The sequence below is a fragment of the Amblyraja radiata genome, chromosome 20 (assembly GCF_010909765.2).
Source record: "Amblyraja radiata isolate CabotCenter1 chromosome 20, sAmbRad1.1.pri, whole genome shotgun sequence".
Classification (NCBI taxonomy): domain Eukaryota; kingdom Metazoa; phylum Chordata; class Chondrichthyes; order Rajiformes; family Rajidae; genus Amblyraja; species Amblyraja radiata.
In genome coordinates, this window is record NC_045975.1 from 8,892,617 (window position 1) to 8,917,072 (window position 24,456).

The 24,456-nt window shown below is 40.5% G+C and overlaps 1 protein-coding gene across 1 annotated transcript in view; it reads right to left on the reverse strand.

Annotated features, from left to right (window-relative positions):
* Nucleotides 1-24,456, reverse strand: part of qser1 (glutamine and serine rich 1) — an 84,876-nt gene that overhangs the window by 25,371 nt on the left and 35,049 nt on the right. The window contains exons 2-5 of the mRNA XM_033038763.1: nucleotides 14,959-15,059; nucleotides 6,476-6,637; nucleotides 2,076-5,804; nucleotides 291-625 (exon numbers count right to left, since the gene is read on the reverse strand). Of these exons, the coding sequence (XP_032894654.1) occupies nucleotides 291-625; nucleotides 2,076-5,804; nucleotides 6,476-6,637; nucleotides 14,959-15,059 (4,327 nt within the window). The remainder of the gene's footprint in view (nucleotides 1-290; nucleotides 626-2,075; nucleotides 5,805-6,475; nucleotides 6,638-14,958; nucleotides 15,060-24,456) is intronic.

Here is a 24,456-nt window from a genome sequence, read left to right on the forward strand (position 1 = left end):
GTCCAGCCTCCAAATTTGTATACATATTAACCATCGCTTGATGTTAGATTCCCTCCCATCATGACTTCATCCCTGCTACAGTATTTTCAACAAACCAAAAAAGAAATTGCTGACTATGTCCAGATTTAAGTAAGCATCCTTACTATATGTAAATAAGTAACAAAAAAAATGTTCATTTCGACCAATTTAAATTTGACTTTGGAAACATTTGAAACATGTGATCATCCTCCAGATGCAATTTATCCCCTTCAATTCAAATTTGATGGAAAATATTAGAAACATTACATTACCTTAAGAGCTTTAATGTCCTCTATCTTTACAACAAATTCATCTCGCTCCCTGTACATGCCCTCCCCTCCACTTTCTATATCCTCTTCATCTGTTGAACCTTCCACTGCAATTAATTCTTGCTTTTCAGCCCGCTCTGGAGGATTCAAATCATCCTGTTCATTTTCCTTGGGAGGTTCTAGAGCTTCAGTTGGTTCCTGTGTTTCCTCTTTCGAAGATGGAGGAGGAAGAGGAGGAGGAAGAGGAGGGGGAGGAGGAGGAGGAGGATTTGCAACTTTTTCCTGCTGTATAACAGCAGAAACAGTAGTGTTGGAATCCTTTTCTCCATTATTGGACTCTAGTAAAGAAAAATATATACTGAATGCAGAATAAAAGAAAGTCATAAATACAGGCATTTTTAAGGTATTCTTAGAAACTTAATCACATGAATATAAAAATTCTGATATTTAACTGTTAGTCAGATCTTAACAGAATACACTATTAATTTAAACCCACAAATTGTGGGATGAATGCAATTAGATAGAACACAATAGAACAACAAATGAAACGGGAGATGGACACAAATTGCTGGAGTAAATCAGCGGGACAGGCAGCATCACTGGAGAGAAGGAATGGGTGACGTTCGGATAAAGGCGGGTCAGAAGAGGGATCTTGATCCAAAACGTCATCCATTCCTTCTTTCCAGAGATGCTGCCTGTCCCGCTGAGTTGTTCCAGCATTTTGTGTTTATCTTCAGTAACCAGCGTCTGCAGTTCCTTCCTAAACAAACGCAACAGAACCGTATTTCTGCCATTAAAAGCAAAACATTGACTCACATTTTTCTACCCAATGACCCCCCCTTTCAAAAAGCCTTTGACAAGGTCCCACACAAGAAATTAGTGTGCAAAATTAGAGCACATGGTATTGGGGGTAGGGTATTGACACATGGATAGAAAACTGGTTGGCAGACAGGAAGCAGAGTAGGAATTAACAGGTCCTTTTCAGAATGGCAGACAGTGACTAGTGGGGTGTCGCAAGGCTTGGTGGTGGGACCCCAGTTATTTACAATATTTATATTAACAATTTAAACGAGGGAACTAAATGTGAAATCTCCATGTTTGCAGATGACACACAGCTGGGTGGCAGTGTGAGCTGCGAGGAGGATGCTACGAGACTGCAGAGTGACTTGGATTGGTTGGGTGAGTGGGCCGATGAATGGTATATGTAGAATAATGTGGATAAATGTCAGGTTATCCACTTTGGTGGCAAGAACAAGAAGGCAGATAAAAAACTGTTAGATTAGGAAAAGAGGAGGTGCAACACAACCTGGGTGTGCTTGTACATCAGTCGCTGAAAGTAAGCAGGCAGTGAAGAAAGCTAATGGCATGTTGGTCTTCATTGCGAGAGGATTTGAGTTTAGGAACAAGGAGGTCCTTTCTACAGCTGTACAGGGCCCTGGTGAGACTGCATCTGGAGTATTGTGTGCAATTTTGGTCTCCTAATTGGATGAAGGATATTCTTGCTATTGAGGGAGTGCAGCGTAGGCTCACCAGGTTTATTCCCGGGGTGGTGGAACTGACATACGATGAAAGAATGGATCGACTGGGCTTGTATTTACTGGAATTTAGAAAGATGAGATCTTATAGAAACATATAAAATTCTTAAAGGGTTGGACAGGCTAGATGCAGGGAAAATGTTCCCGATGTTGTGGGTGTCCAGAACCAGGGGTCACAGTTTAAGAATAAGGGGTATTCACCAATCGAAAAGGAAATTGCTATGTTCCAATTTAAGTAAGTAAGCATCCTTACCTATTTTTCCACATTTTTCCTTTTTGTTGGGATCATCCAAAACAGAAAGTGCAGAAGAAATACTCTTTTGAAGATCATGGTTCTTCCCAACGGAATCTTCCTCGTCAGAAGAAAATGCAGCCAATGTTCCCAGGTTTTTCTTCAGGTCATCATCTAATCTTCTGCAAGGACTTTCAGTAGATAATAAGGCAGTTGGCACTGTTTGACTTGTTGAAACTGGTGGAATCAGAGGAGCATGAATGGTATTGGTGGATGGACGCCTATTGCGATGTGCCGTACGTACAGAAGGTGCTGGAAATTGCTGTTTAGGTCCTGACTTAAGAAAGTCTAAAAAGGATGCAATGAAACCACTCTTAACTTCCGGTTGCTTTTCCTCAACTTCTCTTATTTTTTGATTTATCCTTTCTTGATGGTGGTAACTTTCATAATAGCTGTCATTCGATGTATGAGGTGAGTTTGGATCTTTGGAATTTGGGCGTTTACTCTGCCCACTTCGTTTTACTGGCTTCGGGCCAGCAATGTCATCCTCCGCAGTTTCTTTAGGTTGAACTTTTGCTCTTCGTTTTTTCTGAATACCTTCAAGAGTCATGTCTAGGTTTCCCTCATCTTCGGGCACACCATGAGACCACCCATCTACCGGCACTCCCATTTTTAATTTAGGCTTTACTGGTTTCTTCAATATCCTTTTGTTACTAGATCCTGGCGTAATTTCATCACCTAAGTTGTATTCACCGTCAGATACAGCACTCTCATCTGTGTTGCTTCTACCACTTGGAATGAAGTCAGGATCCTTTGCATTATTAATGGCACCATCATCAGGAATGTCATCCTCTTCAGATTCTGGATTAGCACTTAGCTGCTTTTTAAAACCCTCCATACTGTGGTCATTGGCATCTTGGATGGAGTTCAAATTCGATACATTTAAACCAGGTTGTATTTGCTGATCTGTTCGAAGTGTTTGCTGCTCAAGGCTTGAAGGTTTAGACTGAGTTGCAGTATCTAATGGTACTGCCTCAAGATCCAAATTAATCTGACGATTACTCAGTGCCAGATTATGCATATTTTGTTGATCTGAAAGCAAAGCTTGAGTGGCATGGAAGACTGGCGTAACATGCCTCACAGCCACGGTTTGAAATGTGGACTTTGAACCATCAGCACATTCAACTGGTTGAATATTGGATTCATTACAAGCAGATTTGTCAAACTCTTGTGAAGTAACTCCACACTGCTCATTGGCAGAAAACACATCTTCAACACCAGAGAAAAGATTTCTATCAACACCAAGCAACATAGATTCTGTAAAACAGACAGAACTAAGGCCAACAAATGGTGACTTTGAATCTTGCCTGTCTGATTGATCAAAATGATCCTTTGCTGTTAGCTGCAGTGGTTTTGAAGAATCAGTGCCATCAGAGTTCTGTTGCAGAAGCTGTTGAGATTGTGCTGCGTTCGCTTGGGCAAGGTGCCGTTCAAGTTGAAGAAATTGTGACTGATGATGGGACGCCTGAGACTGGGCTTGTATTTGCTGCGATTGTGACGATGCTTGGGATGGACCTAGGCCTGCCTGTAGTAACTGGGCCTGCTGTAGCAATGACAGTGATATTTCACGAGATGAACCCAGGAGTAACCGTGCACCAGAAACCTGCAATCGTGGACTCTGATTAACAGGGCGAACCTGCAGCTGCTGTGGTGTGTTTATAACTTGTGTGAGACGAACTGGTGGTCTATTCTCTGATGTTTTTTGTAAAAGAGAATGAGACTGCTTCAGTTCATCAGCACCCATAATTATGTGTGATGGCTGTGACGAATCGGCAACATTTTTCATCTCATGTGTACCGAGATCGTTGTTACTGCCGAGCGGCTGACCATGATGAGATACCATTTCTATGGGTCGTGTCACATTAAATTGCTTTACATGCTCATGCTTTCTTTCATCCGATTTTGACACTTGAAGAGCGAGACCTACAATCTGATCTTCTAGGCGAGAATTACTCCTGATAACACTCTGAGATAGGTACCGGTCATCTGCTTTTGAGACAGAGTAAACAGCACGTTCATCCCCGATTGCACTTTCAGTTAAACCCGAGGTGGATGCATCAAGGGAAGGTTGCTGCTGTAACATATTCTGAATAGGAAAATCCTCAGTTTCCTTAGATGAAGCAAATAAATCAGAATCAGATTTCCTTTTTATATAAGACTGCTTTCTGTCTGTGGACGATTGAGTGTTTTGCATGGTGTGAGAATGAGACGAAGTGAAAGTAGGCGAGTGTACTCCTGATAAGAACTTCTGAGATTGGGGTGAAGAAACACTTTGTGACTGACTTGTTGGTGATGAATGCATAGACATAAAGTTCTGAGTAGGACTGGATGCAGACAAATTCTGTGCACGAGTAGGTGAAGAAAATGGCAATGACTGTGTGTGGGATGTTAAAGTGAGAGATTGTCCGGAAGCATAACTTTGTGAAAGACTGACTGTTGATAAGCCCTGGGTCTGTGCTGAATAGCTGTTTTGTGACTGACTCACAGCAGGCAATCCCTGAGAATGACCGGAAGAATAACTTTGCGTCTGGTTAACAGAAGACAGATTCTGTGATTGACCAGAATAGTTGTCAATGTGACTAACTGAAGGCAATACCTGTGACTGGTCAGAAGCGTAACTAAGTGTTTGACTAACAGATGTTAAGTTCTGCGATTGACCAGGATAAGAAGCTGGTGACTTGCTTAAAGTAGTGATTTTTTCAGGCTGACTGGAAGAATATACTTCTGAGTGACTAACAGTTGACATATTCTGAGATTGTGTTGAAACGTAGTTCTGTGACTGACTACTTGACATTATTAGGTTTGAAGCCTGTCCCGAAGAGTATATTTGAGGCTGGCTTGCTATTACGGAACTTTGTGTTTGTGTTGGTGTGGTGTAAGTCTGTGTTTGTACAGTCACTGTTATACTTTGGGATTTGGCAGTTTTTGTCGATCGTTGAGCTGATCTTGAACAATTCTTGGATTTTGAGGAATAATCAGGAGATTGAACAGTGGACGAATAACTCTGTGACTGCTCAACTGTTACTGGAGAGTTCTTTTGTGTTCCACCATTGCTCACCTGAGACTGGTCTCCCAGAGGGCTACACGCTAAACCTGTATGTCTTGATGTTTCCTGAAAATCAACTCCACTCCCACCTGCAAGATAGTTTTGCAAGGAATGGTGAGAACTTGGTAACTGCGCCTGCACTGAGTGTGAGCTGGAAGGCCGCTGGTGATGTTTAATAACACTACATTCTCTTTGAAGTGCCCTTTCAATAGAGGCATTTGAACTAGAAAAAACTGATGTGGCATATGGCTGGGAGGCTTGCTGAGCTGGTCCAAGTGCTGAAGGCAACAAGCTAAATTGTGGTTGTAAGTGATGAGGAGCAGATTCTTGAGCCGAACGATATGTTGAAGACTGGGGTATGCTCGTACTTAAAACAGTACTACCAATCCTGTCAAATGTCAATGGGGAAGGAACAGCAGTCTGAGAAGACTTGATCTGAAGCAAAGGATCATGTGGAGAAAGAAGCCCATTTGTTGTCGAATTGAAAGCTGCATCTTGTAGCGTCAGTGACTGTGCACCAGTAAATCCACGACTACTGAAGGAAGAAGGATGCTGATAAGCTGCAAGAGCTGATGGCGGGAATGTTCCTGAAGCTTGCAGTGCTCCAGTGACAAACAGTTCTGTAGGTGTTGAAGAGTGCATACCTGTAAAATTTATTAAAAAAAATTATAGAGCAAGTTGAATGTACATTAAATAGAAACAAAAATTCAGAAAAGAAAAACAGAACCAAATTTTAAAATGTTTTACCAGCTATGTCCACTTTCAAATATGTTGTTAAACTGGACAGCTCTAGATGAATATTGATTCAATTACCAATTTATGTGTTTAGTTGTAAAACGAAGAAATTAAGTTGTCAGAAATAGCTTAGTTATACTTTTAATCCCAGATTTTTTTTAAATTGTTTACCACAGTCTTTGTCTTCCACACATAGCAATGGGACTAAAGCTTTTCCCCTTTTTAAATGTAATTGTTTGCATCTATCATTCTAATGGCTACAAATATTTATGTGTGATCAGCTGAATTTCCTCAACAGTTGAGGGCTGCGGATGTGATCAGAGTAGGAGATAGGAAGAAAGTGGTGAATAGGAACACAAATTACGTTGCATTAGGTTCCCTTCCAGGAACCTGACACTTTAAAAAAAATTAAGAGCTGTTCATAGATGCACCATATTTGCAAATACTCACTCATTCAAGCTCAGATTCCCTTTACCTTGTGGTCTTTATGATTTCCATTGATGCTGCAATTGACGTGGGGAAACACTTGTGTAAAATAAGTTCACCATAGAAAGCCAAGTCTCCTGGCTTCATAATTTACCTGTCTGCCATGAAGGTGTTCTGAACTGTGGTAGCAGGGAGGCTGTAGCAGGTCCAGCCTGAGGGGTGCGTGATTCAATTGCCGAAAGGAAGTTCATAACTGAGGTCTCTGATGCTCCGCTGCCAGAATGTTGCATGGTTGCATCAAACAAACTGGAGAGCCCTGAACAAATGCAGACAACAATTAATACAACAGGATATAGTCAGTCATGCAGACCCAAGAAACTGCAGATGCCAGTTCACAAAATAAAGTTCTGGAGTAATTCAGCGTCAGGCAGCATCTCGGGAAGACATGGGTTAGATGACGTTTTGGGTGGGGACCCTTCATATTAATTGGAAGCTGGCAGTGAGATTTGGGGGGGGGGGGGGGGGGGGGGGGGGGGAGGAGACAAAGTCGGGTGAGTAATAGGTAGATACAGGCGAGAACAGTTTTGATTGGCAGATGGGTGGACAAAGGCCAAAGAAGAAAAACAAAAAAAGGCTGTACAATAAAGAGAGAAGTGGTGTGAAATGTGAAGCCAGAGGAAGAGATATAGGTAGAAGGGAATTGGGGGTGATGGGGAGCAGCCTAGTGGAAGAAATGGGTATGCATCCAGATGGGGCAGAGGGAAGAGGGACAGACGGGAAAAGAGGAGAGGGGGTATTGGTTATTACCTAAAATTGGAGAATTCAATGTTCATACCATTGGGTTGTAAGAAACCCAAGTGGAATACGAGATGCTTTTCCTTGAGTTTGCATATGGCAGAAATGTCAGTATGGGTAAACGTTTGCCTAGTTTATGCTTCGTCTCACAAAGGAGTCCATGTTGGGAGCACCGAGTGAGGTCAATGAGGTTACAGGGGGAACATGTGAACCCGGTGTCGTCTGGAAGGGTTGCTGGGATCTTTGAATGGATGCAAGGGAGGAGGTCTAGGGCCAGGTGTTACATCTCCTGTGGTTGCAGGGAAAAGTACCTGGAGAATGGGGGGTTTAGCTGGGAAGAGATGTGAATCAAGGAGTTGCAGAGGGATTGGTCTCTACGGAAACCATCAGCTTTCCATAGAGACTACTCCCTCCACAACTCCTTGGTTCAATCATCCCTTTCCAGCCAAAATACCCCCTCTCCAAGTACCTTCCCCAACTACTACAGGAGATGTAACCTAGCTTGCAAATCAGCAGAAAGACTTACCAGACTTTGTTATTTTGATTTAACAACATACACAGAGATCTAAGGTGACTGGAAGTTGATGTGTCTTACTGGTCGACGTTATTTTAATTAATTTAAATTAACATGCCTCACCAAACCTTGATATATTTGGTAGTAGGAATAAAGGCATAGATTATTTTCTAAATGGGGAGAGAATCCAGAAATCGGAGGTGCAAAGGAACTTCGGAGTGCTGGTGCAGGATTCCCAAAAAGTTAATCTGCAAGTCGAATCAGTAGTAAAGAAAGCAAATAATGCTAGCATTTATTTCAAGAGGGTTTATATACCAAAAAAGAGGTATGTAATGCTGGGGCTCGATATGGCACGGGTCAGGCCTCATTTGGAATATTGAGTAATTTTGGGCACCATATCTGAGGAAGGATGTGCTGGCTCTGGAGAAGGTCCAAAGGAGGTTTATAAGAATGATCCCAGGAATGAGTAGGTTAACATATGATGAGCGTTTGATGGCACTGGCCCTTTATTTGCTGGAGTATAGATGAATGAGGGGGCCTTCAATGAAATGTACAGAATAGCAAAAGGCTTGGATAGAGTGGATGCGACGTTGCACAGAATTGCTGCTGGTAAAATCATGGCATGCATTATAGAGGTATAGTAACAGTATAGGAAAGATGCTGGACAAGCCATCAGAGTCAGCCAATTTCATAACAGAAATTGTGGAGTTTAAATTGGCGCAAAAATAAATCTGCATCATTTAATTAAATATTAGTAATGGTAATTCATTATTAATACAACAAATTATACACGTATCATGCGCAGACTTGACACTGGACAATGCTTTCCCTGGAGGCCTAGCAAGATAATTAATTCAGATGTAGAATAAACACAGGGCTTGCCAACATCAACCATATTACATGAACAAATATAAGAAAAGAAAGCAATGTGGCCATAAACAAAAAAAAGGGGAGAAATGGTTGATAGGCTCTCTTTTTGGGACTGGAATAATGTAAAACAGAAATTCTAAACGTTGCTCTTCACAAAATATAATTTAAAAATCTGGAGGAAGGCTATCAAAATAGGCACTAAATTTTGAGGATTTAAAGTAACGAGGCACATTGAGAAAATAAAAAATAAATTAGCAGTAGGTAGACAAAAATGCCGGAGAAACTCAGCGGGTGAGGCAGCATCTATGGAGCGAAGGAAAAAGGCGACATTTTGGGTCGAGACCCTTCTGAAGAAGAAGGGTCTCGACCCGAAACGTTGGCTTTTTCCTTCGCTCCATAGATGCTGCCTCACCCGCTGAGTTTCTCCAGCATTTTTGTCTACCTTCGATTTTCCAGCATATGCAGTTCCTTCTTCAAAATAAAAAAAATTTGGACAACAAAATGAGAAAGTGGAGCTGGAGAGAGCACAGCACAATTGCAATAGGTCTTATAATAGTCAGCCCTAACTGTAACATTCTTATATTTTGGTTAAATAAAATGAACCCCTCAGAGATGTTCTATTTTCAGCCACGACACAGTTGATAATCCAAGAGTGAGGAGTTTAAGTTGCACATAAAGCATAACAATACAAGCTTGCATTTTAATGCAAGAACCGTGGCAGCCATTTTTATGGTACTTTAAGCAACGTTACTTGAGCAATAGACAAAGTAAAAAGTCAAAGGGAAGAACATTAACAAATAGCATAGTGCTATAGATGCTGAATAACTGAAATAAATATACACACAGGCTTCTCATCCTATGACTAAAGACTTTACTCAACACAAAATCAAATTTCAGATTATTTGTATGTATAGACTTGTATCTCACATTTAAGACATTCAGCTTAATTTTTTCTTCTTTTGATAAGTCTTATTTCATTCATTGCCAATTTATATATCCACCAGCACACATTGTTATTCGCTAGCCAATACCCATTGTTTTCCTGTCAGCTTCATCAATACTGTTGACAGCCAATTTACCCTGTATTATCACATTCCAGTTCTTTCTCTGGAACTGTTTTAAAAAAACATATTTCATTGTCCCTACTTCTTATGGACCAGAAGTGGCAAATGTGACCCTTTCCCCAGATTGCTGTCAGACTGAGTATTTCCAAAATCATCAGCTATTAATACTGGGAATAACACTTCTGCTTTTAAATCTAACAGAGCAGACAATTCAAACCTCTTCCTAAAAAGCCTCCTCTCTCAGTGCAACTCTGCCCCATTATTCCTATTCACCTTTTTAAGAGTGAAAAAAATTAACCAAACAGAAAACGGACATACCATATTTCCCGGCAATGAAGACGCACCTGCGTCAAAGACGCGCCCTCATTTGAGTTGCTAAATTTTGAAAAAAGGCATAGAATTTCTCACGCTCAAAAAAAAAATTTAAAAAAATAAAGAAAGTAACAATTCAATTTTCCCAAGGCTTCCAGTTCTCCTCCATTCTGAATGACTGAATGGGTGGGGGAGTGTCCTGCTCCCGGCGGTAGTCGGTATTTAAGGATTTGCGGGAAGTGGCTGACATGAGCGAGACCGGCGAGCAGCAGGAGAGGTCTTCAGACGGAGAGCACTGCCAGTGGTGAGCGGGGAGGCAGAAGGCGCCAAGGTGGCGGCTGGTTCCGTTGTCCGGCCCCTTCCCGGCCACAATGACCGTGCTGACCCGGGCCAGACTCCCCACGCGCTGTGAAAGGAACTCTTTGCCCCCCCACATCGTTCTTGATGTTGCCTTACTGAGGGATGGCCAAGTCCAATTGTCTTAGCTAACAACCGAACCTTCGGCCTCCTAGACACAGGTAAATTTTCGTGCCTTATTTTTAGGTATTAAATAGCGTCTTCATTGCCAGGAAATTCATTAATCAAAAAGCAAAAAAAATTCAGGAATATGAAATAAAACAGAAAAATGCTGGAAACATTCAATATGTCAGGCACCATCCAGAAACAAAAACAAGTAACATTTCAGGTCAATGATCTATCAGGACATCACATTTTTATGATGAAATTATATAGTACGTGATTCTTGGCAAGCATCTGATTGTTTTTAAATTTTATTTACAGAAGTTGGTAGCAATGTCAAAGTTCATTTTATTGCCCTTCCCTATGAAAGATGGTTGCCCTGGAACTGCCCCTGTCCTTGTGGTGAAGGGTCCTTCACAGTTCTGTTAGGCAGGGAGTTCCTGCCGTTAGAACAACAATTTAGAGTACTTCCATGTCAAAACTGTGTGACCTGGAGGAGTGCCTGTAGGTGGCAGCATTCCTACACTTCTTGTTGCCTTTGTCTTAGTGGGCTATAACAGGGGCTTTCGATAAGGTACTGAAAATGATTGGGAAGTGCTGTATTCTACATAATTCTAATGTAATCAACATTAAAAATGGCTCAATTTGTTTTTAAAATATCTCAAGTCTTTGGACTCAGTCCAGAGACATTTAGTTGGAAAAACAGCCACGCTGTCAATTTATTTGTTAATTTAAAATAAAACCACAAACTGCAGATTCCACAAACTACCTGAACACAGATTTCAAAGGAAAGCTAAAAGATGTTTTTTAATACATATCATGTTATAGTAAATAGGTGACAGTCACACAGTCACACATTTTTTTCTGTAAAATTTGTTTAATTTCTAACTTTTCTCAGATCTGATGAAACTTCATGGACGTGAAACATCAACACAGATTCTCTCTTCACAGAAGATAGACAACAAATGTTGGAGTAACTAAGCGTGACAGGTAGCATCCCTGGAGAGAAGGAATGGGTGAAGTTTCGGGTTGAGACCCAAAATATCACCTAGCGTTGTTACAAAACCTACCATCAGCAGCGCTGCAGATCTGCCACTGCAACATCACGGATCGCAATATCAGGACAAAACAAAAGTATGTGGTTTATTTGACATTATCTTGCTTTTTGGTGTGGCTTCATTTTAATCTTATGATGCAAAAAATGTTATTTAGGCCCCCATACGAATCGCACATGTCTTGCCTGCCGATATGGGCTTAACATTTATGGCAACGGCAATATTCCAATCAATCACATTCCAGAAACATCCACTCTCAAGATAATCAAATTCATTATTTTTTTGCACAATCATGTCATAAGAACATCTTAATCATCTATATTTTGTGTTATTGTCTATCCATGATCAATATTTTCATACTAAATATCCCCAGTAGTTTTAGTCAGATGTATTGTGCAAAAAATATTGATTTTGATTATCTTGAGTGGATATTTCTGGATTATTTTATAGGAATTAAACGTTAAATTCCTTCCATTTGGCATATAAATTCATGACAAAGTGTGATTTAAAAATCATGTTATATTGTGAATTCTTATGTGAATGGGATCAGTTTGTTATTTGAATATTTAGGCTATTTAAATTTTTTTGCCTTTTCTTAAGAAATGGATAGGTGCTTAGATCTTGTAATTAAATGTAATTGATTTGATGAAACTGATGAATATGACATTTTGTTTATTTGTTTTAGCATTTAACTTTATCCTTTCTACCTTTTTTCTAAAACTGCAAATAATAACTTATTTCTGTTAATGCGGTTCAGTGTTTTTTTTTTCTTTACATTTTTTTTCTTCTTTACATTTTACTGTCTCCGAAGAAGAAATGCAAAAATGTCAATCCAAATGCCCAGCAAAAGAGACTGATTTAGACAGCATTCGCAGAGATTATCCGAATTTGGACTACTCCAAATGTGATGACCTACAGGACATTCTTAATGGGAAAGTAGTGGGCAGAAAAATATGCCATGCGTGGTTCGAAGAGCAAAAACATGTAGTCTACAATGCCAAAATTGAAAAGTTGAGGAAAAACAAGGTGTACAGAGTTGCTTATTGGTTACAATCTGAGTAGGAGGGTGATGCTACTGATTATGATATGCCAATGTACCAGCTAGCAACTGATCTTCCCCATAAAGACTTGGGTCTTTTGCTAGAAATTGTAATTTCTTTACCTGTTATGGACTTACAGCACATAATACAATAATATTCAAGTTATGATCTTGAGAATATCAAATTTTTGAATTTTCATGGCAGTCTGGGTGTTTATTACTATTTCCGTCACAACGGTCAATTTTGTTATTAGCTACAATTAGGTAACAAACTAATTATAGGCTGTGGGCCGAGCATCAAAAATGTGTCTAGAAATAGGATTTCGTGACCCAAGCCACCAAACTACATGACATTTTCACATATTGTGTAAAAATTTTTATATAAATCACCTCTGAAACTCAATATGAAGAAGACTTGCATATTTTTTATTAAATTAGAGAAAAACCGGAAATATTTCAGGTAATTTTTAGTCCAATCAAAGCACGTTTAACATTGAGTTGTCTGCCAGTTGGCCAATCACGCGCTTTGTTTCAGGCTAGCACACAAAATGGCTGAGGGGGCTTCACAGATGCCTATTTTACTGGAGATTCCGATGTGTTGTTCTGTGGAATAAATGTCGTGGAAACTTGCAGCAGGTAATTGTATTTAGTGGGAAAAGCATTAAAAAGGCTGAAGAAAGTGCTGCTAAGTTGATGGAAGTGTTGAAAGTGATGGAAGTCTTGAAAGCAAAGTCCCTGCTGAGGTCCTGGAACACAAAGATTAAGAGCCAGGAACCAACTCTAACTAAAAGGTAAGATCTAAAGTCTGAATTTATGAAAATCTATCTGTATGGAGTTTAATTAATTTAATTGCACCCTTTTATAATGTGAATAAATTCATTCATTCATTCACTTACTTCATTCATGAAGTTGAGGGCCTAAACTATATGTTTCCATAACACAGTCAATTAAACATTGTCACTAATGCCAGCCTGTTGTAGTGTAATAAGTCTTTAACAGCTAATCTCGGAGCTGCCTGCGAAAACATACCGGGAAAAAGTGCTCCGATCGCGGGACATAGGTACTCGCGGTAAAGTGAAGCCGCGGTCTCAATTAATAAGCGGCCGATTCGCGAACACGGAGCCGCGGATCATCTCCGCGGGCGGGCGGGGGCGGGGGGGGGGGGGAGGCTGTACATAGTGCCGTCTATAGCGGTCGTTTTCAGCCCCGCGATCGGAGCACTTTTTCCCGGTAAGTTTTCGCGGGCAGCTCCGAGATTAGCTGTTAAAGACTTATTACTCTACAACAGGCTGGCATTAGTGACAATGTTTAATTGACTGTTATGGAAACATATAGTTTAGGCCCTCAACTTCATGAATGAAGTAAGTGAATGAATGAAGTAAGTGAATGAATAAAAGGGTGCAATTGAATTAATTAAACTCCATACAGATAGATTTTCATAAATTCAGACTTTAGATCTTACCTTTTAGTTAGAGTTGGTTCCTGGCTCTTAATCTTTGTGTTCCAGGACCTCAGCAGAGACTTTGCTTTCAAGACTTCCATCACTTTCAACACTTCCATCAACTTAGCAGCACTTTCTTCAGCCTTTTTAATGCTTTTCCCACTAAATACAATTACCTGCTGCAAGTTTCCACGACATTTATTCCACAGAACAACACATCGGAATCTCCAGTAAAATAGGCATCTGTGAAGCCCCCTCAGCCATTTTGTGTGCTAGCCTGAAACAAAGCGCGTGATTGGCCAACTGGCAGACAACTCAATGTTAAACGTGCTTTGATTGGACTAAAAATTACCCAACATTTTTCCGGTTTTTCTCTAATTTAATAAAAATGTGCAAGTCTTCTTCATATCGAGTTTCAGGGGTGATTTATATAATTTTTTTTACACAATATGTGAAAATTTCATGTAGTGTGGTGACTTGGGTCACAAAACTGCAGAATAAAGCTCCTCGGCCCACAGCCTATTATATGCTTTAATTTCAGGTCATCCAAGTAAGACGTTTCATATTTGTTTCAGAATGCTTCTATCTATAATAACTGAAAATTTCATTCAGTTCTCTTAATTTTTAAGTTTAGGTCTTCTAAATTCTAAATCTTCATTTTGACTGTCCTTGATCATAGCTTTGGTATTAAGTCAATGGAAAAGCAATAGGGAACGAGATGCTAATTTCTGAGTATGAAAATGACCATAACTTTTGTAATACTGAAGATATGAAAGTGAATTAGGTATTGAATTAAAGTTATTTTTATGCTTTATCTGATGGGATAAATTACAGGCTTGATTTTTAAAATCTCAAAATGTTGTAACATTCCTACGTCACCCATTCCTTCTCTCCAGAGATGCCGTCTGCCCCAAGTTACTCCAGCATTTTATATTTATCTTTTGTGTAAGCAGTTCCTTCCTACACCTCTCTTCACAGATGCAGCCTGCCCAAATGAATATTTTCAACACTGTTTTTATTCCATTTTTTTTTTTTTTTTAATAAACTTGAAAGAAAGTTACACAATGCCACTCTAAATCATTTTTTACCTGTGGGATGTGTAGTGGTATAGCCAGACAGCTGGTGAGATGTTGCATAAGCCTGTCTATGAATGAGGTCAGTTTCTGGATGTGATGCTCCATAGCTCAAGCTGAGAAGAAACAAAGGCAACAGATTTGGTTAGTAAAATGCAGTTATTTTTAAACAGAGACTGGAAGAAAATCAAAGATCTAAACTATTGTCAAGTTTAAAGCATAAATGAAGTTCTGCAAAGTTAGCTAGTCCCACTCACTACCCTCTCCCCACACTTGCAAATTTCTGTATTTCAAATACTTATCTAACTTCATTTTTACTGCTACAATTGAATCTGCCTCCATTACTTCTCTGGCAATGCATTCCAGATGCACACCACTCACTGCAGAAAAAATGTCTGGTGTAATTTCCGCATCTTTTGTTAACTACCTTCAATCTATCAAACCTACAAATGTTTGGGACAAAGACCCATCATTTATTTATTTGCCTCTGTACTCCACAATTTGAGCTTTGTAATAGAAAAAAAAAAAAAATCACATGTGCACATTGTCAGATTTTTATAGGCCATTTTTCTACATTTTGGTTTCACCATGTAGAAATTACAGCAGTGTTTATACATAGTCCACCCCATTTCAGGGCACCATAATGTTTGGGACACGGCGATGTCATGTAAATGAAAGTAGTCACGTTTACTATTTTGTTGCATATCCTTTGAATGCAATGGCTGCTTGAAGTCTGCGATTCATGGACAATAGACAATAGGTGCAGGAGTAGGCCATTCAGCCCTTCGAGCCAGCACCACCAATGTGATCATGGCTGATCATCCACAAGCAGTACCCCGTTCCTGCCTTCTCTCCATATCCCTTAACTCCGCTATCCCTAAGAGCATTATCTCACTCTCTCTTGAAGCATCCAGAGAATCAGCCTCCACTGCCCTCAGAAGCAGAGAATTCCACTCACTCACAACTCTGTGTGAAAAAGTATTTCCTCATCTCCATTCTAAATAGCTTACCACTTATTCTTAAGCTATGGCCCCTGGTTCTGGACTCCCCCAACATTGGGAACACGTTTCCTGCCTCTAATGTGTCCAAACCCTTAATAATCTTATATGTTTCAATAAGATCTCCTCTCATCCTAAATTCCAGAGTAGACAAGCCCAGCCGCTCCAATCTATCAACATATGACAGTCCCGCTTTCCCGGGAATTAACCTCGTGAACATACGCTGCACTCACTCAATAGCAAGAATGTCCTTCCTCAAGTTTGGAGACAAACTGCACACAATATTCCAGGTGTGATCTCACTAGGGCCCTGTACAACTGCAGGAGGACCTCTTTGCTCCTATGCACAACTCCTCTTGTTATGAAGGCCAACATGCCATTCGCTTTCTTCACTGCCTGCTGTACCTGCAAGCTTACTTTCAGTGACTGATCAACAAGGACCCCCATATCCCATTGTACTTCCCCTTTTCCCAATTTGACACCATTTAGATAATAATCTGCCTTCCTGTTTTTGCCACCAAAGTGGATAACCTCACATTTATTCACATTAAACTGCATCTGCCATGCATCTGCCCACTCACCCAATCTGTCCAAGTCACCCTGCTTCCTCATAGCATCCTCCTCAGTTCACACTGCCTCCCAGCTTTGCGTCATCTGCAAATTTGCTAATGTTACTTTTAATCCCTTCATCAAAATCATTAATATATATTGTAAATAGCTGCGGTCCCAGCACTGAGCCTTGCGGTACCCCACTAATCACTGCCTGCCATTCTGAAAGGGACCCGTTAATTCCTACCCTGTTTCCTGTCTGCCAACCAATTTTCTATCTATGTCAGCACCCTACCCCCAATACCACGTGCTCTAATTTTGCCCACTATTCTCTTATGTGGGACATTATCAAATGCTTTCTGAAAGTCCAGGTGCACTACATCCACTGGCTCTCCCATGTCCATTATCCTGGTTACATCCTCAAAAAATTCCAAAAGATTAATCAAGCATGATTTCCCCTTCGTAATTCCATGCTGACTACTGCTATCCAAATGTGTCGCTATTTCATCTTTTATCATTGACTCCAGCATCTTCCCCACTACCAATGTCAGACTAACTGGACATCACCAGTTGCTGGGTGTCTTCTCTGGTGATACTATCAGGCCTGTTTTGCAGCCATCGGTAGCTTAACCTTGTTTTGGGGGCTGGTCCCCTTCAGTTTTCTCTTCAGCATAAAAGGCATCCTCAATTGGGTTCCGATCAGGTGATTGACTTGGCCACTCAAGAATTGACCATTTTTTTAGCTTTAACCTAAAGCCCCCTAAACCTTATCTTTCCATAAACTTGTTTAAACAACATTTGTACATAAATTGTGCCCACCACTCTAGGTTCCTCCAGCAGCTCATTCTTCATGCCCACCACCTTCTCAGTTGAAATGTTGCCCCTTAGGTCCCTGTCATATTGTTCGTCTCTCGTTTAAAATCTAATCCTCTGTTTTAGATTCTACTATCTTGGAGAAAAAACAGGGTTTTTTCAAGTTATATGCCCCTCATGATTTTATATACCTCTAAGGTCACCCCATCAGCCTCCTAAGTCCCAACGTATCCACAATCTCTTTGTATTCAAGCCCTCCAGTTCCAGTAACAGTTTTGTGTTGCCTAAAAGCTGGTATATCTGCTTTGCAAGGAGTAAGAGAGCCTAATAGCCCTGTACCACGATACGAGTTCATTCCAAGAGCTCTCCCGAGTTTAAAAAAAAATCAAACTCGTGATAAGCATGGAGAATGAACGCAGCTGGTACGTCGGAGCTCGGGGACGTCTCTTAGCGCTAATGGCAGGTACTCAGGAAGACTCGCTAACGGCAGGTAAGCACAGGAAGACTCATGAAGATTTTTCAACATGATGAAAATTGTCGACGAGAGCCCCGAGTACCGACGAGTAGCCATTACCGTAAATCTCAGAGTTCGAATCAGGGCAAACTCGGGAGAACTCTTAGAATGAACTCGTACCGTGGGACAGGTTAAACATGGATTTGAATGTGGGTCAATGTAAACTGTACTTGTGGATTACAGCCAGCTCAGCATAAGGTGTAATTGTAACCAATTTAGTCAACACCTATGGTCGTACAGCCGTAGTCAACACCTATGGTCAAGATTACACTTGCTGTCCAGTTAAAAACATGACGTGAAATGAAAATCAAATGCACACCTCTATATACATGATAAAAATTAGGCTCCAAAAACAAAACTTAATTTACACAATTTTAATAGAAGTCAAGTAGCTGTAAAATGAGTTTGAAATGTTCTTGCTTGTTCCTTATGTGTGATGTTTCATTTAATCCAAATATAATCAACTGACTGGAGAAGGAAAGAAAATATTTAGAGCATTCAGATTAGTTTTCCCCTTAATTTGTCGGCAACTACTAAATACTGCTCATCTAATTAATGGTTCTTTGAAACTTGAGATGCTGGTTCCCTCTTTTCAGTCACATAACTCGCACTTAACTGTTTCACAAGATTTGTTGATATTGTACAAATGCAAATTTAAGTTTATCCACCAGAAATGTGCAAACAAGGAGGTGTGACTAATTGACAACTAATGCATCTTTGCCGAGCATGTTATGACCAACATGATTACAGTTTATGAAGTTCAGTTACATACCTAACCTACTTCTATTGATTAGATGATCTGAGCATTTATAATCCAAGACAAAAGAGCAATTAAACTGTTTACAAAGACAGTTCTACAGGTTAAAGCTCTTATCTGTACAATTTGTATACATGACACCTTCAATGTTGTAATATGTTCAAAAGTGCTTCAGAAATGAATAAACACGCAAAGAGCAGATATTAATGTTTTTAAAGAAGAGGGGGCCGACCTTTAGGAAGGGGATTAAAGATTTTAGGCATTAATAGCTACAGACGCAACACCTCAATAATGGCATCAAATGTTTCAAGAGGCGAAAATTAAAGCAGTACACCTATTGTGGCAGGTGAGAAGTGGAGTTAAAGCCAGTTGGCAATCAAACAATAAGGGATTTGAAATAAGAATTTTCAAATCAAGGTAATATTCACTCACGAGTCTGCATTAGTTAGTGAATACAAGAGAGTGGTGAATGAGATGTGATAGGGAAGAGGCAGAGCTCTTAATGTAACCTCAGTTTCAAGAGTCAAATGGGAAACTGACTAAAAACACATGAACATGACATTGGTTTGTATCTGTGACAGTGTCATATTATTTGTCTGGTGTGGAAGAGTTAGCCTGACATCGGTGGTGGGGAAGATGCTGGAGTCAATTATAAAAGATGAAATAGCGGCACATTTGGATAGCAGTAACAGGATCGATCCGAGTCAGGATGGATTTACGAAGAGGAAATCATGCTTAACTAATCTTCTGGAATTTCTAGGAAAATGGACAAGGGAGAGCCAGTGGATGACTTTCAGAAAGCCTTTGATAAGGTCCCACATAGGAGATTAGTGGGCAAAATTAGAGCACATGGTACTGGGGTAGGGTACTGACATGGATTGGAAATTGGTTGGAAGACAGGAAACAAAGAGTAGGAATTAACGAGTCCCTTTCAGAATGGCAGGCAGTGACTAGTGGGGTACTGCAAGGCTTGGTGCTGGGACTACAGCTATTTACAATATGCATCAGCTATGATCATATTGAATGGCGGTGCAGGCTCGAAGGGCCGAATTTTCTATGTTTCTATATTTCCTCATTAACGACTTAGATGAAGGGATTAAAGGTAACATTAGCAAATTTGCAAATTTGCAGATGACAGAAAGCTGGGTGGCAGTGTGAACTGTGAGGAGGATGCTATGAGGATGCAGGGTGACTTGGACAGGTTGGGTGAGTGGGCAGATGCATGGCAGATGCAGTTTAATGAGGATAAATGTGAGGTTATCCACTTTGGTGGCAAGAACAGGAAGGCAGATTATCTGAATGGTGTCAAGTTAGGAAAAAGGGAAAGGGGAAGTACAATGAGATCTGGGTGTCCTTGTACATCAGTCACTGAAAGTAAGCATGCAGGTACAGCAGGCAGTGAAGAAAGTCAATGGCATGTTGGCCATAACAAGAGCAGTTGAGTATAGGAGCAAAGAGGTCCTTCTGCAGCTGTACAGGGCCCTAGTGAGACCACACCTGGGGTACTGTATGCAGTTTTGGTCTCCAATTTTGAAGGAAGGACATTCTTGCTATTGAGGAAGTGCATTGTAAATTCATGAGGTTAATTCCCAGGATGGCGGGACTTGTCATATGTTGAAAGAATGGAGCGACTGGGCTTGTATACACTGGAATTTAGAAGGATGAGAGGGTATCTTATTGAAACATAAGATTAAGGGATTGGACACATTAGAGGCAGGAAACAAATTCCCGATGTTGGGAGAGTCCAGAACCAGGGGCCACATTTTGAGAACAAGGGGTAGGCCATTGAGGACAGAGACAGGGATTTATTTTTTCCACCTAGAGTTATGAATCTGTGGAATTCTCTGGATGCTTTCAAGAGAGAGTTAGAAAGAGCTCTCAAGATTTAATTTATACAAATAAATACAAATACAGAGTTTACTGCATTGAAAGAGGAAGATTCTTAAATAGTTAGAGCATTAAATTGAGCATAGAACTACATGAGATGCATGTAAAAACTACAGGGTGGAGTTCTGTATAAAGTGAAAATGCTACAGTTACCAACATACACCACGATCAATGGAAAATAGATTGTTTTGGGGTTTTTTCACTAGTCTGGATTGCACTACAATCTTGCACCATTCTGCTGTTTTGCACCCATTATTTAATTTTGTATTTATCGTTACTGTGGGTATACTGTTTACTCTTGAGCTTTATGTGAGCAAGGAAGCTCATTGCACCTTGGTATACATGACAAACTGATTTTAATTTTACGAGTGGGTGAAAGCAACTATTATTGGGGTTACTCAGCGAGGTCCCATTGATAGTGAAATTAAGGAGGTGGGCAAGAAACTAAATTGCAGTGTTTAACACAAAGTGCTGGAATAACTTAGCGGATCAGCTAAATATAACTAATCATACAAAGTAGTGGGTAGATAGAACAAACTGTCACAGGAAGGTATAAAGACAAGTGCAATTCGAATGAGGGATATTTGCACAGGTACATAGTCCAAATACAGACAAACAGGACCAGTTCAGGTATGCTTCTTTGTTGACATGGATGAGTTGGGCTGAAGGGCCTGTTTCCATGCTGTACAACTTTCAATTTCTAGATGAGTTGTAAAGTGTATGTTGCTGAAAATAATAAATTCCTGCAGTGCTCCTTGGCTTAAATAGCATGTGTGATCAAAGTATCCCATTTGACATCAGATCACGGGTTATCATAAACTATGAACATGGATAGGAAATATTATTCTTCCCAACCACCCCCGCCCCCACACCAAGTATTAGAAATTGGTGCATGCAAGCGTATTGTATAGGGAATTGGTTAATGCAGTTGATTGTGTTGTCCTTTACATTGTTTCAGATTAAATAAACAGGATTAACTGGAAAGGCCATGAGAAAAATGCGTCACCATTGCAATGGAATTGTAGCCCCAATTGTGAACACCCTCACTTGAGCAAAATAAAGTAAAATGAAACTTAAATTATTATGTAATTAATTCATTCAAAATGTTGCCACTTGATTGCTACCCTAAAACTCTAATAATCCGCTGCCCATTGCTCACCTTATTCTATTTTCTGTGCTCAGTTTAAGCAATCCCAGGTCCTATTTCCTGCACTCCCTTTAAACTCACCCGGCCCGTTTTCCACACTCCATGCAAAGTTACTGACTGTTTCCTGCACTTCATTTAAGGTCACTCGATAACTTTCAATACTTACAAGGAAAGAGACACAGAGTGAATATTATTCAGAGTGAAGGTTCAGTCTGGGTGGAGGATGTTAAAGAAAATGCCTTATGTACAGGGACCTACAAATGTGACTTAAAAATGAAGGAGGCGTTCCAAATTCTACTTATACCACACCGCGCAAAGTCTACGGTAGCATCGGGTGCTAGTATTATACTACTGTGTAATATCTTTAAAAAAGTGATTTAAAAGTGTGTTGTGAAAATCTGGCTTCAGCAAAGTACCAGATGAACTGAGTTTTACCTCATTGTTATTAAAAGTATAAAGTGTACGGAATGTAAAGTAACTTGCATGATCCGATTTCAAGTTCATTCTCATCTATTTTATTAGCTTTTAACAGCATGGATATATGCAGTCAACAGTTAAGCTAAATATAATAGACAGTAGGTGCAGGAGTAGGCCAGTCTGCCCTTCGAGCCAGCGCCGCCATTCAATATGATCATGGCTGATCATCCCCAATCAGTACCCTGGTCCTGCCTTCTCCCCATATCCCCCAACTCCGCTATTATTAAGAGCCCTATCTAGCTCTCTCTTGAAAGCATCCAGGGAACCTGCCACCACCGCCCTCTGAGGCAGAGAATTCCACAGACTCACCACTCTCTGTGAGAAAAAGTGTTTCCTCGTCTCCGTTCTAAATGGCTTACTCCTTATTCTTAAACTGTGACCCCTGCTTCTGGACTCCCCCAACATCGGGAACATGTTTCCTGCCTCTAGCGTGTCCAAACCCTTAATAATCTTATATGTTTCAATAAGAATCCCTCTCATCCTTCTAAATTCCAGAGTATACAAGCCCAGCCACTCCATTCTCTCAGCATATGACAGTCCCGCCATACCGGGAATTAACCTTGTAAACGATGCACTCCGTCAATAGCAAGAATGTCTTTCCTTAAATTAGGGGACCAAAACTGCACACAATACTCCAGGTGTGGTCTCACAAGGGCCCTGTACAACTGCAGACGGACCTCTTTGCTCCTATACTCAACTCCTCTTGTTATGAAGGCCAACATGCCATTCACTTTCTTCACTGCCTGCTGCACCTGCATGCTTACTTTCATTGACTGATGAAGAAGGACCCCCAGATCCCGTTATACTTCCTCTTTTCCCAACCTGACACCATTCAGATAATAATGTGCCTTCCTGTTTTTGCTACCAAAGTGGTTTACCTCACATTTATCCACATTAAACTGCATCTGCCATGCATCTGCCCACTCGCCCAACCTGTCGAAGTCACCCTGCATTCTCATAGCATCCTCCTCACAGTTCACACTGCCACCCATCCGCAAATTTGCTAATGTTACTTTGAATCCCTTCATCTAAATCATTGACGTATATTGTAAATATCTGTGGTCTCAGCACCGAGCCTTGTGGTACCCCACTAGTCACTGCCTGCCATTCCGAAAGGGACCCTTTATTCCCTACTCTTTGTTTCCTGTCTGCCAACCAATTTTCAATCCATGTCAGCATTCTACCCCCAATACCATGTGCCCTAATTTTGCCCACTAATCACCTCTGTGGGGCCTTATCAAATGCTTTCTGAAAGCCTACATCCACTGAATCTCCCTTGTCCATTTTCCTAGTTACATCCTCAAAAAATTCCAGATTAGTCAAGCATGATTTCCCCTTTGTAAATCCATGCTGACTCGGACAGATCCTGTTACTGCTATCCAAATGTGCCGCTATTTCATCTTTTATGATTGATTCCAGCACCTTCCCCACAACATAAATGTTATGTTATCAGGAATCTTTGATTTCAATGAAAAAGCATAGTCACCACAGCATTTTAACATGAATACACAAGTCATGTGACAGCGATGGCAGCCTCGCCAACAGTCGGTCTGTCTTTTCGCATTTTTTGTTATTTTTAGTGTGTTTTAAAAGTATGTGTTAACGTTCTCTGGTTTGTTTTATGTGGGATGTGAGGGGTGGGGGAGGGGTCAGGGAAACTTTTTTCAATCTCTTACCGGCGCGGGGGAGCTGAGATCCCCCCGATGTGGGAGCTTGAGCACCCCGATGCGGAGGGCTCGACCACCGGCTGCGGGAGCCAAGATCATCCCGACAACGGGAGGTTCGAGTGCCCCGACCGCAGGAGAACAAAGAAGGGAAGAAGATTGAACTTTTTTTGCCTTCCATCACAGTGAGGAATGTGGGGAAGTCACTGTGGTGGATGTTCATGTTAAAAAAATATTTGGGTGTCTTGTCTTTACTGGTATGACTGTATGGCAAATCAAATTCCTCGTATGTTGCAAAACATACTTGGCTAAAAAGCACTAATATGATTATGATCTAAGACACAAGTGTTTATCTGTTTAAGAGATGCTATCCTCACAACTGACTTGATATGGAGTTTGACATTTTGGAATGTATTATTGCGAAGACAAAAGGCAATGTACACCATTTCCTGAATAACTTCCATGAATATCCATGCAAACCATTATCAAATATTTAAGTCTGAACATTCATTTAAATTAACTTGACATCATGTTTCTGTACCAACACAAACCCCATTCACGATTGGATTGAAGAGAAATGCCTTCATATAATTCAGTGGTGCCACACAGAATTTATAGCACTGCCAGTAATTCAGAGACCTGGACAATGACCTGCAAACACAAACCCTATCGCAATAACTGGGGAATTTATGGTAAAAACCCAACTGA